The sequence below is a fragment of the Coturnix japonica genome, chromosome 6 (assembly GCF_054131305.1).
Source record: "Coturnix japonica strain WE chromosome 6, WE-NBRP24, whole genome shotgun sequence".
Lineage (NCBI taxonomy): Eukaryota > Metazoa > Chordata > Aves > Galliformes > Phasianidae > Coturnix > Coturnix japonica.
The window spans coordinates 6,591,714-6,611,871 of NC_140668.1; the positions used below are offsets into that span (position 1 = coordinate 6,591,714).

The 20,158-nt window shown below is 39.3% G+C and overlaps 1 protein-coding gene across 3 annotated transcripts in view; it reads right to left on the reverse strand.

Moving 5' to 3' along the window:
* LOC146760319 (receptor-type tyrosine-protein phosphatase T-like) overlaps positions 1–20,158 on the reverse strand; it is a 243,240-nt gene that overhangs the window by 165,273 nt on the left and 57,809 nt on the right. For all 3 annotated transcript variants that reach the window (XM_085551484.1, XM_085551485.1, XM_085551482.1), the window contains exon 2: positions 13,360–13,485. In XM_085551484.1, coding sequence (XP_085407610.1) covers positions 13,360–13,485 — 126 coding nt within the window. The remainder of the gene's footprint in view (positions 1–13,359; positions 13,486–20,158) is intronic.

Here is a 20,158-nt window from a genome sequence, read left to right on the forward strand (position 1 = left end):
AAAGTAAACAAACATAGCAGAAATGACCACACTGCCCAGGGTAACAGTTTTCATAGCAAACTTTCAGTTAGACATCCAAAGGCAAGAAAGATGACATGTGTGTATTTTTGATAACGGAATTGGTTGGCAAAATAAGTATTATAATTTATGACGATGTAAATAGGGAGGAAAAATGTAGACTGGTGGTTGGATCTCAAGCTGCAGCACGATGTGATAGCAGACAAAAATCATTTAGTTGCAAATTGGGTACATGTTCTACAAGCCCTGTAATCATTCTACAGCGGGATGACACTCCTATCATAGATGCACAAGAAAGCTCAGCTGTGGTCCAGCTGTGCCTTGTGAGCAAGGTACAAAAGAAAAGGGTGACATCTCTTAAATCAAGCAAATAAGCAACTACATAGGCAACACAGTTCCAGAAGTAAGCGTAGGTTAAGTGAATGAAAAAGCATAGCTGATGCCCTATAAATATCTACTATGTAAAGTATTGAGTAGGCTCTAAAGTTGATATGCTTTTATCATTTTCTCAAGTTAAGCAGTAGTATGTGAGTACATGCATAAAAGACACTGCATTCATGCCTGTGGAAATAATTTGTCATAGCCAGATGAATTCTGGATGGGCTGTCATACTGTACGTATATGGCACCAAGAGATGTTTCTTAGATTTCCTATCTGAGCTTAAGGCAGCTTTAAATATATTTAACATAAAGGAAATTATTTATTGCTTTTACTTTGGGAATAACGAAAAAGTATTCAAGAAGTGCAGGTAGGAGGATTAAATCTGATATCTGAGATTCTGAGGAAAAAAATAAAGCTTTAAGTGTGACCAAGGAAGCCCAACATTGATCATATTCTTTTAACTGAAGTAATATGGGAGAATCATTAGGTTAATTTCAACATGAGGAAAGAGTTGATTTCTGATAACAATGTTAGTAGCTTCTTTCTCCCCCATAAAGAAGTAGCTTGAATAGAGTCCTTGTGAAGGAACTGATGCAATGCTTTATTTTTACTATGGGAGGTATGACCTCTGTTTCAAAGGGAGGCTGTTGGTGAGTTTTTATCAGTACTTATCAGACAAGGGGAAACAAAGCTAAAGAGGGAGCTGAATAGAATACGAAAGCCTAAAGAATTCTTTAGCAATAGTACAGGGAAGGCTCTCCCAGAAATGTACTTAGATCCAAACAACAGTTTGTAACCAGTTCACACAGCAATGATATAATGATTTTAGCTAAATGTTTTCATCTCTTTCTTTATGGGTATGAAACAGAAGTTAAAACCTGCAGACTTTGCTATTTCAAGTTCAGCAATAGGACAGGCTAGAGGTGAAGCCATAGGCAGAACCTACACTTGTCAAGACCTCACATGAGATGAGAAAGGTAACGACTTGATTTAGACCGCACACGTGAAATAACATCTTAAAGATGATGTAAGGGGAAAAAAACAAACAAGGCTACAGTGAAACAGGTAAAGTTCACAATTTCATAGAGTAATAAACTCCCCAAATGGGGATACAGCTTTAATGTACTGTACACTATGATACTCCCTGACATTATCTCACAAACTATTGCTTCTCATCTTATGTCTTATTTAAGCTGCTATACACAGCAAGCAGTATGAGCTCCCAAGTGCTATAACCCTAACTCCTCTGCTGGCACAAGCATGGACTTCTATACATTTAAGTTATAGGAATTATCTCCTATATTCCAAGCCTTGGTTTGCTCTGTCTTTTGGAATAAAGTCATGTCTTTGTCAACTGCATGGACCGTTACTGCATGGAGGAAGATAAAAGAATACAGGAACATCTCTGTGTCTTATTACATACAAAGATTCAACAGCCAGTACTGATAAACTTATTCCACCCTGACAAACATCAGATTACAAAAAAGAACAAATCCACCTTGGGGAAGATTAGTTGAAGAACTCTGAGGCCCTGAATTGTAGAGGCCTTGGTTTTTCAGGGGGTTTGTCACAGTGCAGAAAGAAATTTAGTATTGCTATTGATACTCAGAGATGCTTTCCTACCTCATGTTAAATGTTTAAATATTTGCGAAGAAAAGGGTTTCTCTTTAGATGCAAGATTGGCATGTACACTTTTCTAACAAATGAACAGCTTGAATGGAAAAGATTAAAGTGCTAAAATATGCTTAAAGTTCTAGAAAGAGATGAAATAGATATACTCCATAAATCAGGCCAAATATATATCTTCATAGTCCACACTGCCAACACACTAAAGCATCAGGGACAGAGGAAGCCCTATGTGTAACAGCACTCACTTGTTTTACAGAGTTACAGCTCATTCCAACTGCTTTGTTGGTTTGGAGTGGCACGCTAATTAATACAATCAGAAGAGAAAGTTTCAGAAATCTCCCAACAGCGCACATTAGCATATACTGCCGAGAGACTTGATAGAGTTCAAAGCTTATCTTGTAGCCTACATGCTCCATGTTTGCTCAGAGCAGCAGCTGGCCAAGTGATCTCCCTCCTTCTCAAAGAGCAAAATTAAATTAGATTAGATCATCTATTCTCCCTTGTAGAATTAAGATCGTGCCATGAAAACAAGCAAATTAGCTTTTAAAACCCTGTTTCTCACTTAAAGGGTAAAAGGCTGAGGGATGATTTCTGTACCAATTCAGCCAAGCTGCAACAGAATGCACATACCTTTTTTTCTAGGCAGCCTACAAGAATCAAGTGTGGCCCACTGGACTTGAGGCTGTGAGTAACAGGGAAGCCTGAGGTCAATGAAGAAGGAATCGAGGGAAAAACAGAAACAGTCACAAGGTTTTGAGATAGATGCACAGAAATGGTGTATTTCCTGGGATGGGCTGAAGGACCACAGAGTTCTGAGAGCTGCTTTGTTTGCTGCCATGTAAAAACACTCCAGACAACAAGAAAACTTGGTTCCTAGACAAATTATGACAAAGAACATTTTAGGAAAAGAAATGCTCACAGTATAAAGAATAGAAGGAAAAATGTAAGGGATAAGACTCTAAGGACCTAAAAGTTATCTTGAAGAACAAACGTTTGTGGATGATGAGTGGGATGGAGGATGAACACTTTGAATTCAGATACTGCAGTGATGCTAGATGCCACATTAGAAAAGGCACAACAGTGAATGAAGTTCAAAAGGGGCCATACAAATAAGACCCTACATTTAAAGGCTAGTTGCTCGCATTGCATCACTGCACACCAAGCTGTGAGGTCAGTTGGCACAGATGCGGTTAAACAAGCTTATAAAAATGTGTTCCCATTAAATTACCATGTTGCAGCAATTAGACACACTCCAGAAGATTGTCCTATGCAATCTGTTCTAGATGAACAGCTAATGAGAACTAAGCTAAAATACGATCTGGTTATGATTCCTCTTTTTAATATTCCCTCTATTACTAAACAGCTTAAACTTATAAAATGGAAAGGGTGAAAGATATTTGTCTGCTATGGTCAGATGGAGTAATCAGACTGGCCATGAGAGCACGTAATGAAGGCTGTGGTGCATCTTCACTCAATCAGCCTACGCTGCATCAAGTATAACAAGAACTTAATTTAAGTTATTGTAGCTTGATCAGTTTGGCTCAGGGTGAGCAAGAAGGCAACCTCAGCTGTACTGCCCAGATTCCCCACAGCTCAACCTTCACCACTGTAATTGTACAGATTAAAAGAAGATCTGTTCTGAAAAATCTTCAAATTAATCAGGTCTGTTATTTCAGGATATTGAGGAGTGCCGGCCACTCACTGCCCCTCTGTTTGTGCTTTCAGCATGTTTCTGCCCACTGCTTCTGTTGTGTGCACAGAGGCACAGCCATGAGACTGGACCAAGACATCAGCTGAAACTGCATCCTGGCTCAGCCAACATCCATACGCTGCAGTAGGTGGCATTTTCAAGGATCAAAGGGATACAGTCAGATCTTTAATGTGAAGAATAGCCTTATTTCAGGTGAACTAAGAAGGCTTTTAGACACCTGAGCCATGTCTTTCATTTCCTATTCTGCTTTCCCTAAAACACCCTTAAGATCAACTCTGCCATTTCCTTCATATTAACTCTCATGTTTGCACTGTAAGTAAGACTGAAGGGGAAGACCAGGAGAAAAAAAAATCTGTTTCCACAATTAGAAATATAAACCCCTAATAGTGATAGTAAGAGTCTTTGTTCTGTTTGTACAAGGCTGACTCTTAGTACTAAGTATAAGTACTGCAAATAAGGGCTTGACACCTCTCTATTTGTGAGCTGTACTGAAGACATTATGCTAAAAGTCAACCATTTCTCAAGGTAAATGAGAGCTCCAAAGGGCTGTGTCACAGCCTGAAATGTCTCAACTCCCTGTGAATTCCCTGTGACTTGACTGGTACCATTTTACTGCAGCTGTTCATTCAATTCAGAGTTCACATCGTGAAACACGACAGTGAGAAAAGGAACTGATGAGAATTCACTGAGTGCAGCTTTTCATTTGAAAAGATCCTCAAACATATAAAATTGCTTTATTTTGCTTAATTTTCCACATTTAAAAGCATAAATTGCATTTATTTTTCTAGTCCATACTGAAAACAAGCGATAATTTGTAGTATTACAACTTTCATCTCAAAGGAATACAACTGCAACAGTTCCCACTCCTTCTGAAAGAGGTGAATGCTATAGAAGGCATTGGATTGCCTAATGCAAGGGATGCATACATTATTTTTTCTCATGAGAATATGCGAAAGCTGTTGCTATCAGCTTCTTTTTGTACACACACAAATGACTTTCAGGAAAACAGACCTTTCTTTTTTTTTTCCTTTTATGTGCTGAATTACATGCACTAAAGATTTACTATTGGAAATGGGAAATGCTGGTATTTCCTAAGAACAAAAAATGACTTAGGGCTCTTAGTAGTCACAGTTCTCAGCAGGATCACTTAACTGAGGTTATTACCATTCAATCCAAACAACCTGCATCCTTTTAAGGACTGAAGTATTTAAAAGCCTAGACTATGTACTCTGCCTATTATGAAATCTCATCTCATTTATTTTGAGGTTGGTGGAAAGGCTTTCACTTATTTCACTACACAACAAATTAGGCCTATGGTAAAGTTAAATAATTAATGACACTGGAATCTTAGATACCGCAATACAGCTTTGTGCTCTGATGCTGAGTCTGGTTTTGTGAGAGAAGTAATAGTAATAATAAAAGTAGAAAGATGAGCTTACTGGGAAGAAATAAAACAGGAAAAGTACTGCATTAGTCAGACAATCATTACAACATACAGTACCCTTCAGTGACTGTATCCAGTATCCACTAAATTCAAAGGACTTCAGGAAAATTCCACTGACTTGGTGTTAAGCAGCTGCGAGGAGCTGAACACTCATAGAGAACTGCCCAAGACTCTGCTATAAAAGCAGATGATGGACTGGACCTTGACTAAACCTTTTGCCTTTCCTGTATTCCATTCAGTCTCTGCTCTGAATGCCTCCAAGGTTTTCCTCTGTTGCTTTCTGATCACTTCTGAGATGTAATTTTGCCTACTGTTTCCTCAGCATTTCCTTTCGTAAATCCTTATCTTTCAACGTTCGCTCCTCATTCACAATCTTATCCAAAGATATCTTATTCATATCTAATCTATCTTGACTTTGGCCATCTGTCCATACAGACTGCTCAGGTCATTCTTCTCTCAGACTTATTCCTTTTTGGGTCTACCTTCTCTAGATGACCTTAGTCATTGTTTTTCCTCTGTTCCTTAGTAGCCACTACTTTCACATTTATCAGTTTTACTATACTAGCTTCACCAGAAAGACCTTCTCCGAGCCTCTTCCTACTCACACATCTTGCTCGTCTTCCTATAGCGCACTTCTTTTCTTGCTCCAAACCTTCTAACAAGTGGAGTATAAAACTATCAATCTTCCCTTTGTTATAGGAAGCTATAGAATTAACTACTTAAAACAAAAGATCTTAGTCACAGGATAAGTAAACTCGTTTTCTACGCTAGCCTTATTTTAACACAACTATATTAACTTCTGTGGCATTTAAACTAGATCGTATTTATCCACTTGGAAGAAACCTAACATGAAAAGAAACATTTCTTTCCAACTCTCTAACATTTTCAAGTTTTAAATTAGAAACGTTTTTCCATTACTTTGGTTATACAGCGCCTTAACTTGGCTCTCAAACAACTACCCCATGGCACGTGGACAGCACGCCCTCATAGTCTGCATTGTTCCTAATCTAAGATGCTGAAAAACATCAGTTCCTGACAGAGCCAACAGGTTCTGAGAAAAATGAATATGCCTGGAACTATGGAAGATAAACATGTATAACAATGGATTTCTTGTCCTTCCTCCTAGCATGATGCTGAACGATGTTATGGCATTGCTTTTTAAGTGTCATGGTCTCTCTAATGGTGATAATGGAAAGGTCCTGGCACTCACAAACAGTCCCACTTCTGACTTTTTCCACTGAAAAGGATCAGAAATAGACTCACAACAGTTCAAACGTACCATTTAACACATCAAGTTGCAGTAACTACATGCATTCCCTACATGTTTCCTTCACGGTCATTAAAAGGCCTTCCTAGAAGTCATTCTTTCCACCCTCTTTGATTTATCTTGATATGTGCATGTTCAGAGCAAACTACGCTCCCTTGCTAAGCAAGATGACAGTACCAAAGTGCCAACTACATGGAAGCTTCTTCTGACCTCTCACAACGACGCATAAGGAAAGATTCTATTTCACAATGGACTGACAAAACATTAATAACCGGGATGTAGCTTCCTTCAGAAGCGAGCCTCTGGAGAGCTAAGAGTTCTTAATTAAATCAACTTCTCCTGCATATAACATCACAGAGTAGTTGGCTGACTTATGCTTATTATTTTTCAGCGCAAGATTGTTAATTTACAAGTCTGTAATTTCACACGTACTTTAATTCATTACTATTTATGGTCCACCCAAAATCAGTAGGTCTAACCACAGAAGAAATCTACTTGGTGTTAGAATACAGGAACACCAGATAGAAATCTAATATTTGGTACGAATCACCCTCAAGACTAATTGCTTAGATTTGCCTTCCTGAAAGCAATTGTGTGCAACAGAAGTAATTGCTCATGGTCTTCACTGCTAGTTTCCCTTGGCTGAAAAGCAAATTATATAGTAATGCAGGTATGATTTACTTACAGATAACCTAGACCAGAGAAAATAAAAAAAATATGGATGACAATATATTCCTCTGAGGGAAAGCTAAATACTAACACTGGGCTGCAAGCGGCTATTAAAGAATCAGCTGCAGTAATAGCTTCTGGGGAGACCCGATAGATAGCATAAGTGTGAGCAATTTAAAAGGTGCAGTTCAAAGTAAGTTCCCTCTAGTTGTTTACAGTGTTCTGTCCATCCCAAAGCTGTATGGATAAACAGCTGTATGGATGAAAATCATTCATTTTCCCAATTCTAAGCATTCTTAGCTACACTTACCTAAAATAAAATCAGGGGAAAGATGTAAATCATCCCCCCAGACTCAAGTCAGTTTAAGTTAGTGATGAAAATTCAGAAGAATTATTTACAATTGTTACTATAAAAGCCAACCCCAAAATACAGACACTAAGTGAGATGGTAAAGAGCAGAATTAAAATGCACTGTGAAAAGTCTCCACAGATCCCTTTTTGCTCAGACCTTAAAAGCTGAGAAATTACTTTGAGTTCAGTCCCCAGTCCCCAGGCTAATCTATTTACTCCTATGGAAGTCAGAGAGTGGGAACAAACATATTTCACTCATTCTTAGTAATTTTCCCCCACAAAAAATACTTTTTGGAGAAACAATACATAGACAGCTGAGCCAATTTTCCTTCTCCCCTCTCAGACAAAATTGGATCATGATTCATCATAGACACAATTGGGTTTTAATTTATTCCTTTAACAAGTTTGTTTATTTTCTTGTAAGCAAGTATTAATCCACTCTGACACAGGAAAATGTTAATTCTACTGCACTGCCTTTCAAACTTAAAAAAGCTGAGTCTAACTCACGTTGGTGTTTACTCTAGCCTTGAAGAAATAAAACTAGAAATGCCTGATGTGTGTACAGAGGTCCTCTGTTCTTTGGGTAGGCTAACACTGACTGCACATCACTCCTCTCTGAATGAAACTGAACAATCCTGTCAGTCTTCTGTGTAGGCATAGATGGAAAGTTTATCATCTTCCCCAAAGAAAGCTGTTCCACAATTATTCATTCACACTAACTTCACAGTGCCACTCGCTGCAAAGAAGAAGGTGACACAGGAAAGCATTTGGCCTATTAGAGAAACATAAAACTTCACTCAGTTCAGTGGAGTCCAAGTAGAATTTAGCCATCTGGTATTCAGATATACATCATGCCTATGATGTTCACTTGCTAAATGGTTATTTCATGAAGCAATGCTAATGATGATAACCCTTCTGTTCTTTCAGTGAGAAGCTTAGTGAGCCCTCCAGCTACTGGAACAAAAGTACACGCCCAATTAGATGAGAGAAGAGTCCCCATCCCTTATCTCTGCTGCAAGAGAAAAGAAAAAATCCACTACAAGTTCAAGAGAAGCAATGCAATTCAAACACCAAGCACCTCTCAAGTTAGGTTCATTTCATTGTGTCATGCAATACCAACTCACATACGGAAGTTCACAGGACATGTTTCTGTCTTAACCTTACCATTATCTCAAAACATCTACAATTATAAGGTGTCAGCACAGAACCCTTCTCCATATTCATGTGAAGACTATAGGACAAATGCTGACTGCCATCTCTGAAGAGTGAACCTCTTATTTCAATGTTGCACTTGCCATTAGGGTTTAAACCAATAGGGCAGCTTGCAGTCTCTTGGTACTACCATACTCTGTCTTCTGAAGCACTGTGAAACAGTTCAAATGCTTTAGCTCAGCTGTAAACAGCAAGAGTGCAAATGCAGTACATGCACACCTCCATATCTGTGATGCAATGCTACTTAGCAGCTATTTGAGAAGCACAACATAAATACACACAAGAAAACCCACAAAATTATGTACTCGTGGCATTTTCCACAAACATTTGCAGCTTCCAAACTGTCGGTTACACATTTCAAGTGAGTTCAACCCTTAGATAACAATGCATCCATTTCTAGCATGAAAATACTGCTGGCTGATAATGGGTCTTGTTGATTTTTGTGGTGTGAGGAAAGGTAAGCTGCCTGCACTCGGTAAGTGACACACTAATGCCACAGTGCTAATTCTGAATGCTCTGATTTCTTCTAACCTTTTAATTCAGCTCTAAGCTCATCTAAATTTGTTTCTTAGATAAACACAATGTCTACTTGATTCAGCCCAAAACAGCAGCGATATTGCTCATCTTTACAGGATAACTATGGATATACACACACACATACATACAAAGTAAACTAGCACTTACACTAAGTGCCAGTTTGTATAAATGAAAGGAAATCAGCAGTTGGGAAGATGAGGCCAGACCTTCAAACTGCTGTGTGCTGATTGCTTTCCACCAAACTTCACACAGCCAAACCAGCAGATTAACAGCCAGCCTAACACTGATGCACAAAGGCACATTGTACCATAGCTTTGCATTCAGAGGACGACTGTATTTAACACAATTAAAGTAATTGCTCCAGTCTAGTCAGCCCAGCAAGGTCTCCATTGGAGTTAATTAGTAAATGCCAGTAAAATACTTTGAACATGCAAATGCTAAATGTTAAATACTTCCATTATTAATATATTCTCACAAATGCTGCAAGGGTAGGCAGGTGCAGGGTTCCTGGAATGCTGCAGTGTCATAACATGCAAAGTAAAGCCAGTGTTTTTCTTAGTTTTAACACAAGAACTTGTTCCATGAACCAAGCTTTTGCCTCTGATATACACAACAGCTCAGGCCTTTTTATCAGCAAGGAAGCATCTTCTGTCATTCAACACAGACTAGACCCCCATGTTCATCTCAAATCATCTAATACATAAGCACATAAAGACTAGTTATTTGCGGGGAAAGAAAGAATAAAAACTGCATCAAGCAAATACAAGGAGCAGGATATAACTACGTACTGTAGTCTAAACTTCTGGAACAGAATTACAGCCACACATCCTGCCAAGACTCTTATACAGTGTATCAAACCCCAGCTTGATAAGAGAGCTTTAGGCAAATACCCAAAAAAGATAAGAAGGTAATGACTGAAGGCATTAAATAGAGAGAAGGAAGCAAAACATTCTGAATTAAAAGAGGTTAAAAGCACTGGGTCATACTTAGTCCTGGGAAACAAAGACTTAACCTCACACAGCTACGTCAGAGATAATAAAAGAGAGCAACAACTGATTATTCTTCCTAGTCATAGATAGAGAAAAAAATAATGAGATTAAGCCATAAAAGGGAAAATGGAAGATGAGTACTGAGAACCTTTATAACTCAAAGAGTGGAACAAGTAGCCCAGAGGCTGTAGAATACTCATCACTGAGGAAATTCAAGCTTAAGTAAACACCCATCTGTTATGGAATATTCTGTTATAATCGCTCCTGCTATCGTGCAAGGAGGTGGAAAGAGTTGCACCAAAGTCTGGGGACTAGATACCTACAAATTCATTTATTTCAGGTTGTCTGAAACGTTTATTTGAAACAACAAACATCTGGTTCTTAATCCTCCAATTAACACAGTTTCCAGCCCTAAGGAATTAACCACAGAATTCACGACAAACAGTTTATTTGCTAGCAGTGGTGTAAAACAATTGCCTACAAACTTTTACATGGCTAATAGAGCAGTTTAATTGTGCTTTTTTTTGTCCCCCTCCTTTTAGGAGCACACTTGGATTTCAAAATAATATAAATAAAAATAGGAAGTCATCCCTGAGCAGAGACCTTTGCAGCAGTGTCTGAGCAGAGAATTACATGGTATAACAGACTCAGGCTCTCATTCATGATACTGACCTCCTCTGAAGAGCACTCTGAGATCTAACGATGAAAAGGACTGTAAAAAGCACTAGATGTTATCATTAGTATTCAGGAGGATGGAATTCTGTGACTTAGTTCAATTCAAAGGGACCAGCTTTCATAAGCTGGTGCTTATGAAAGCCGACATTTTAAACAAGGAAATAGCTCTGAGAGCAACATTAATGTGGGCTGACCAGGATGGGGTGAGGCCACGCTTTTCTGCCAACGTCTCCCAGCAGGTTGCGCTGCAGACTTGTTTAGTATCGTGGAACCAATTTAATGTCTGCTCACTCATGCTTTACCACTTTCACAATACAGTATTTTATGCTGTTTCCAGTCACACAAGAACTGCATAGTGCCTAAAACAGCATCCTGATCAAGAAAACACACATTACTGCTCACAACTCTATGCATTCTTGCACTCCTGTTGCTCCTGCCCATGCTAAAAGAGATTTCCTGCCTCCAGTTGGCCACAGTTGCTTATTCCAACCACTGTTACCACCTTTGACACCCTTGCAAACTCGATGGATTTCCACCCTGCTGCTTTCAGCTGCTGTGGATAAATTAAACAAAATAGAAAGTCAATCACCAAATGTTCTGGTACTCTGGCTTTAAAGATGTCTCTGATTGTAGGAGTGGAACATGCTGTTCATCAGTTTATTTGGCTGGCTTTGCCACTAGATAATTTTTAAGTAATCCTTTATTCTCACAAAACAGACTTTCAAACAAGTAACCAATACAAACAACATATGCATTAAGATTCCATCCAGCAATACAGACTCCCAGTAATAGCGCTAGCATCTCTGCAAGCTTAAGGCAGTTTAATTGACCACCATAATTTACCTCGACGTTAGCATCATTTGGACAGCTTTTGAAACCATATTTTTGTTAGTGGAGAAATGTGTTCTGTACACATTTGCTGTGGTCAACCTTATTTTCCTACTTACTGATTTGACTTTCTGCTCTGCATGACTAGTACTGAGAAAACAATTAGTAAAGCGAAGCACTTTGTCATTGCCCCTCATACCCTTTAAGCTCACTTAAATGGCGTTTCAATATCAGCACACTATAAGTTGTTAGAAGCTTTCCCTCTTCTGTATTTCCATACAATTGAGATATCTGCATTTCTTTATGTTGCTTTTTGTTGTCGTTGTCATTAATTTGCAGTTGCTCTAACACTTTTATGGATCTAACTATTAGTGCTACCTGATAATATGGAACACAGCACTAAGAGAAAGAACCACACACATCTCTATCTACTTCTTAATTGGGAAAATCAATTCTGAAGGCCTTGTTAAGAAACACACTGCACTATTCTGGGGTTTGTTTGCCATCCCAGCCTGTTGATTGCCTATCAATTTCTCCACAGACCCAGCATCTTCAGATGATAAAACACTTTCAGATGGAAGCCAGGAAGATAGATTTTTCCTTCACATCTGGAGTTAGCAAAGTACTGAACTTTTCCAGTACAAGCCCTCCCATTAATTCCTTGCCTTCCAGATGGCATCACAGCTATGTCTGTTCCTATTCCTTCAGATCATTCTGAGATCTGTAAATTCAAATAACTGCCATCTCTCCCTAGTTAGGTCTACCATGAACAGGGACTGTGACACACACAAGAGCTGAAGGTGAGGAGATGTAGAAATAAAACTGCCCTCATTGAGAACACATTCAGAATAATGAAATGCATTCTTACAGACAAGACCAGAGACGTAACTTTCAGAATTAACTTTTGGGATACCAGAGTCTAAACAAATAGTCCTACAAGTCACATGCTATGAAAGATTCAGTTACTAACAGTTTCCAATCTAGGCTGTAATTAAAACAAACAAACAAACAAGTTTTCTTATTGTTTTGTTTCTTTTAATAGCTTTAACACACAGGGATGAACACCAGCCTGCCTCTCCACGGCTACAGCAGGGAACTATTGTTACATCAGCTCTCTGTGCTTCCCTTAACAGGCACCTGGCAATTTCAGGCTTCTTAGCCCAATAATTTACAGTCATATAAATACCACAACAACAACACAAGATGTTAATTCTGCCAAGTAGTTCATGCTTGTCAGAATGCAATCAATTAACTGGAACAAATACTTTAAGACTGCAGTCAAGTTGGCTGGCCAGTTCTGTTTGCCATTGTGTCAATTGCTTTAGAGCAGGGACTTCAGCTATTTCAACTGCCAAAAAAGCACAAACTATGGTTTTCAGAAAAATATAGCGCCTTCTCCTAAAATATGCTTTTCTTCAGGGTCAACAAAGCATTCTGTGGGATTTATGCCATATACACCAACATATAATGTTAGTTTCCATTAAGAAATAAAACCACTGGAAGTTATCATTATTGTGAACTCTTCAGAGAATACTGAAAAGACAGTGGTGTTATGATGTGCTCACAATATATGTCAGTAATCTGTTCAGGGCTAACAGCTGATCCTCACAGAGTAACACCTCTGCTGCTGCTGAGGCTTCTCACTCACCAGTTGGGACTGCAGGATCCATCGTTGGCTTTTCCCAGGTATTGATCTGCTCCCAGGTAAATCCATTGGTTCCCAAGGCCACGCTATAACCACAGTTACTGTAGTGCTCATCAAAGGAACAACCACCTAAAAGCAAGAAAAACACATACATTCCTGCATTAATATTATACATAATCATGACACTAAAATCATTTAATTTCTCACACCTAGGTTTACAGAGGGAGAAATTTGGGGAACAAACAAGTCATGTATAATATATTTCAGAGAGCAGAGAAGGTATCCAGAAAACAGTTTTGAACGTTCAACCTTTTTGTATCCCTTAGAAGTCTTTCTTCTCACATTGCTGCTCTTCTCCTCCATCAGCTCCCTTTATTTCCACCTATTTTCTTAACATTTTCACGGACAATTGCACATAACAAGCACACGCATTTGGGTCCCAGTGCTGGTATTTACAGAAACCTCCAGGTCAGATTTTTTAAAGAAATAAGAGAAAGAAAGAACCCAAATGGCAAAGACAAGCAAAGTATCCCTATACTACAGCAATACACGCTTGATTTCACTTGAGATTCAAATTACACTGGGTTGGGTTGCACTTTGAGAACTTGCATCCTTCCTTGCAACCACCTCTTATGCTTAATAACACAAAGTCCTATGTGACACATGACTACTTCTCCAGGCCTTTCAGAACTGGACCTCACAGTGTAAGCCTTTAATTTCTCTACAATGGGAGAATAACAAGAAGTGGATAGAAACTGGCATTCACACCTTCCAGACTGTTGACTAAGTGATCTTTCCTACTCCGGTTCCTGAAATACTTGAATGTGGTTCACTGCCACCTGGCAGCTGCCTGAACACTTACAAATCAAGATAAATGCATTGACGGTGGGGGAAAAATATATATTTCAACACATGCTCGTGTGTCAGGCAAACTAATTCAATTAGTTTATCCCCATTTAGTACTAGTGGATCATTACTACACTGCTGAACCTCCCCTTCCATTGCCTCAGGTACATTCCTCACATCTCCCCATCTTGGTTTGCCAAACATATTGTAGTACTGGCTCTATTACATGAGGTAATTTGGGTGTTTGGGTTTTGACCTTAATTATGACAACAGTGTCACTGCTCTGCTTTTGTTTTCTCTTACAGAAGCAAGGAGAAATCTCTGGGCAGTTACTCCAAAGTCAGCTGGACATATCTAACACTTCTGGAGCTGCAGGGACTGAGCACTGCTCAGGGCTACACGATCTTGCTGTGCCAGCCAAACTGCCAATTGCTCCTGACACTAATCAGAGTTATATGCACAGAGACGTTCCCGGCTCTTTACCTTCCCACAGGCTGCATTCCCTACACATGCACAACGAATAGCAAGTACACAAGTGATCTCTGGTTTCAATTCAATAACCGTTACCCAGCAGTGGGTCATTTAAGCATTCTTTAGTTTTAACATGTGTTTTTTTTCTCTACGTGTCCCAAGGAAGACCAAACCCATCTCAGTTACATCAAAATTCCTCATACAATCCTTATTCTGCTAAAGGACTTAAAGTGCACTCCAACCACAAATGATTTTCTAAAAATTCATGTCAAAATTCACACAAATTATTCCTATTTAAGCACACGCTTGAAGGATTTGTTGGATAGAGACTACCGACCGTAGTCGGTGTTGTTCAAGTTTAAAGATTAAGCTTGTCGTAACAGAAAAAAATTGTTATGTTGTGTAATTTTAATATAAATAGTTCTGAGTTTAGCAGATTTTATGACCCTTGCAGCCTTGCCTGCTCCAGCAGAGACCTTGCAAATGTATTTCCTACAGCATTTAAAAGTAGTTTTTGCTTTAAATTTACAGTTCTTGTGAGGCTTTCAGAGCTGTCAAAATGAGCAGGACCGCACTTAAGCTGTTTCCCTCAAGTTTTAATTTAATTTAGGTGAAAAAGTTCAAGTTTAAAATATTAAATGTGCTTATTAAAATGTCTGACAGAAAAAACAGGTGCTCTGGATTGTCTGTGAGAAGCATGCAATGCAGCCAAAAATCACCTTCTCCCATAGCGAGCAGGCACAAGAGACAATATCAAATACTCTGCTCTCCGTCTCCACGCAGGGCATTCTAGTTTTAATAGATTCACTCTAATAGGAGGACTTCAGACAAACTCCATTTACACAACACCTCTCTAAAGCACGCTACAGTACAGTAAGTGGTGCTGTCTCTCAGCTCTTCCTTTGAAGGAGTTGCAAATAAATACTCTGATCAAGACATGCAATTGTACGAGGACTCGCGTACAGAGAAAATTACGCAGGTGCTGATAGTCTCAGAAGCAAAATGAGACGACAACAAAATACAGGGTAGAAGTCCTTATTTAACAGGGAACCTAATTGCTGATATACAGATACAATTAGCCAAATAGATTGTTTTATGTACACAGAGGCGGGTGAAGTTGGAGGGCAAGCTGAACAAGGATAGTGAGAGCTTCTGGAAATTAATTGGGAGTTTCCACTGATAAGAGACAACACCTTAAGAAGCTTGAAAGTGCCTTGAATGAAATTCAAGGCTAACCCGTGTAGTGAGATTGGATAAGAAAGGATAAACCATGGAGAGCCTTAAAAGCAGCTGCAAACACATCTACATTTCTGAAGAAAGAAAAGTTAGTGGAGGAACCACCAAATGCAAAGTGACAAGGCAATAAACCAGATGGATTAATTTACTGGAAGCAGAATTGGAATTTGGAGAGGTGAATTTGCAGGAAATGAGGACAGGGGGGAAAAAAAGCATTGGAGTCGATTCTCAATGCTCGGATAAGCAGAGTGGCTGCACAGGGAGCACACAACGGCTCAATCCTGGTGATCAAGAAGAGGAAAGCACCTGTCGGCTTTGTGCTAGAGAGTGGCAAAAGGGACAAGAACTAAAAGTGGACCTAGTTGGGACGCAGCCATGATCACCCGTGAGCAAGAAAGCTCTTTCTCAAACAATCTGTGCCCTGTGGAAGTGGTCATGCCCAGCCTAGCACAGCCCTGCCTTCTCCTCCCAGAGGTGCCCTGCTGCCAGCCCCCACTCATAGACACCCACTGCAGATATTTAGAGCACCAAACTCTACTTTAATCCATGCATATGGCCACCAGATCAAATAGGATCACCCCATCCATGCAACCAGCAGCACCCCACTGCCCATGGAGCCCACAGCCTGGTCCAGGCTGCAGCAGGCTCTGAGCAGAGCAAACCGTGCATAAGGGGAGAAGAGAGAGTTTAAAGAGAAGCACAGCATCTTGCCTCTTCTGGGGAATACTGCTGACCCAACTGATGAGTGTGCTGTTATGTTCAAGTGTGTGTGCGTGAGAACAAGCTCCCAAGCAAGATGGCAAGGCAGCAAGGTGAAGGCACACGTGGCATTTGCACAAGTGCTAACCTGCTGGGATGGAGCCATCCGCTCTGCTACATGAGCAGCTCATTGCCAGGTCCTTAGAAATTCAATTACTCCCCACTGATTAATTTCAGTCTAAACAAAAAAATGTAATTACGGACTTTAAATGCCTACTTAAGTAGGGATAGCGACTCCAAAATGGCATAGTAGGCTGAAACCTGCAGGTGAGTTCCTTTCACTGGCAGCAGCACAAGCTTAATATTTACTATTTCCTAAGACATCACCTGTATGGATACCTAAAAGCTACAGCTCTGCAGGAACATAACAAGAGAAGAAAAACCACATAGATAAGTTCCATCTTAATACAAAATCAGCCACTGCTGAAACAAAACTGCTTGACTGCAGAACAGGGATTTTCATTAACAGAGAGAAGATAATTCATTATAAAAGATATCATGAAGTGAATTTAGATTCTAGGTTTGCACGTCACAGCTCTACCCACAGCGTCACAAAGCAGCTCAGAGGAAAAGTAAAGCACTTGCACACCAACCAAAATGGGGTTTGGTGTCTTCGTTAATAATTAACAGGGCTAAGGATTTCAGGATGCAAACCAGAATCTTTCCATTAATCAGCTAAAAATTAAGTGAAGAAATACAATTGCTAAGTAGGGCAAAAAAAGAAAGGAAACTGAGATGACTCTGATACTGTTAAGATAATGCATGTGGTGTTGACCATCTCTTTTCACACAAAATGAAAGCCAAAAAAGGATGAAGTCGTTCCCTTCCTGAAAAGGGTCATATTGAAGCAAATAACAGCTCACACGGGACAGATTAAATATCCCTTGTTTTACACTGCAGGCTTGTAACAATGCCACTGCTCATCTGAGTGATGCTAATTAATCTTGAACAGACCTATCATCAGTTACTGAGTCTTGCCCCCGGATTAAATGTAAACCAGCCTTGCATAAATTGAGTGCCTCCTTTGAATATATAATTGAATTTGCAGAAGTGTGCGCCAGGGGGGTGTTTAAATAAGTGCACAAATATGATAAAAAGGACTTCACGCCATTATATCTAATTCAGTAAGCAAAAATAATGGCAGGGCACGTTCCAATTAGTGTTTGATTTATTTATTTTAACAAATCCAATTAGTAGAATGTTTTATAAAGTCATCCAATGTCAAACTCTCACAGACTCACTAGATAAAAAACAATACTTCTAAAGAGGGATAAAGAAATATACTAATGGGAGAAGCCTCGTTGGTTATCCTGTATTTCTAGATACAGACTGAAAATAACACACCCTCAGACAGTTCAATGAGGCATTTACAACATTCCCAGTGTGGGGAGGGGGGGAAGAGAGCAAGAACCTCAATAGTGCCGTTTGTCACCTTCCATGCCTTTGCTTTGGGGATAGAAATTATAACAGCACACACCATTCCAACCAATGCTTTTTCCCTGGAATACTTGTTCTGAAAATGGGTTGAAATTGATTCATTTCATTCTTAGCCTCACAAAATAAGAAGAGAGTTCAGGAAGAAACAGATGGTCATAGAATGAGACAGTGCTTGGGAATTGTAAGACTCCAGAAATTAAAACAAAACCAAACAACGCTCTCTGATCAATAATTTTTGTCTATACTTCACTGAAAGAGCTGCATTTGGCTCCTTAGAAAAACAATTTATTCCACACGATTTGTCTTACAAGAATCCATTTGTAATAAATTTCTCAGATTGCAGACTTCATGTAGCACAGGGTGTGCAAATCAACTTTGTGTTGAGCCACTTCATTTAAGACAGGGTAAATCTTTTCAAGGGCTATTGAGTTTTCTTTCATCAGGGGTGGTAGCTACAACTTCATATACCTTCTACTCCATCCAGAAAGGTTAACACAGAAGTCATCAGAAATACACGTACAAGCAACCAGAAATGCTAAGCTGAACAGATCCAACTTCGACAGACCTATTTCTGATGAGCACTGTCCAGTGACCTCAGCTCTCAACAGGCATCATACCAAAGAGAAGGCAGAGGGTGCTTGTCACTTGAGTCATCATTAGTTTCATGTGTAACAGCCTAGAAGTGATAAGCTTTGTGATTCTGCATAGTACAAGATAGGAAGTTTCAGAAAGGCTCATTCCTCAGAAAATCATCCTTCTGCCATCTTATCAATCTACTGTTGTAACTGGTTAATTTCAATCAATACCTCCTTATTTTCCTGAATTACTTCTATATTACCTGTTTTTTCAAGAAAAAGACTTTTGTAAAGAGAAAAGTTGCCTTTACCATCTCAAAACCTACCACGTGTTCGCTGCATATATTCAGAATATGAGGAAGATGCTTCTCTTTAAACTGCAGGGAAAGCTCTGGTAAGGTTTTGTCCCTCAGTCACCTGAGGGTCTACACCAGAAGAAATTAAGGAGCAGATTCCCCAGCATAAAACAAGGTATAATTTTCTTATGTCAGTTGCTTGAGCTCATACCTAACAGAAATTCAGATAACACAACTGTGAAATGCAAATCCACATTTACCCTTCAAAGTCTTGTGTTGACAGAGCTGCATTTCTCATGCTATCCAGAAATTTTGGGCTTCAGGAGGAAACACCAATGATTTCTCCAGTGCTTCAAACACATTCATTTCCCCTACAAGTACAATGACTTGTTGGTTCTCTGCTGCCATATCAGTCCTCACTGTCATGGGGTGGATTCATCTGCCACAGTGGAGATCCATTAACTTCCTTTCCATCTTACTTTCAACACAAAGTATTAGTTGGTTTGGACATATGCAAGGGAGGTTTTATCTATTCTCCAATTGTAACGTTGAATTGCTTTAAATATATACACGTTTATAAACCCAATGTTGTTTTAAGCTACAGCACCAAGTCAGTTCACCCAGCATGGCACATGAGCTGGCTCTCAAGGAATCCAAGCTTTGCAAATGAAGCTTAGCTTCAGGCTGCTGAAACACCAGGATTAACTTGCAGGAAGTTTTCGGGCCGGCCTATCTTCATGTAATTAAACTTCCAAGATTAACACAGGTTTTCAAAATCATGAAACATTCTTAAATAGACATTCCCCAATGGCTTTTGTTACACTTCCAGTTAATCATATCCTTTTAATTCATTAGTCAGGTAGCTTTCCACTCCTGTAGGAGGCTTCTGTGCTATTCACAGTATGATAAAATTAAGATTCCTTTTTTAAAATGCAAATTCATAGCGCTTTACTTGACTTTATTTTTGTACCATAAATATAACCAAGTTTTACTTGGCTCCAATTTCTGCTTTTTAAGTTCCACAGCCACCTTTTTCCTCCTAATACAGTTTTATATTCCAAAATTAATATTCAACATTCAGTAACGTTGCTTTTCTTTCCTTCCAGCATCTGAAAAGTGCTGGGTCTGGTAACTCTGTAAATCTGAATGGGGTTATCTAATGTTATGTGTACGGTGCATTAC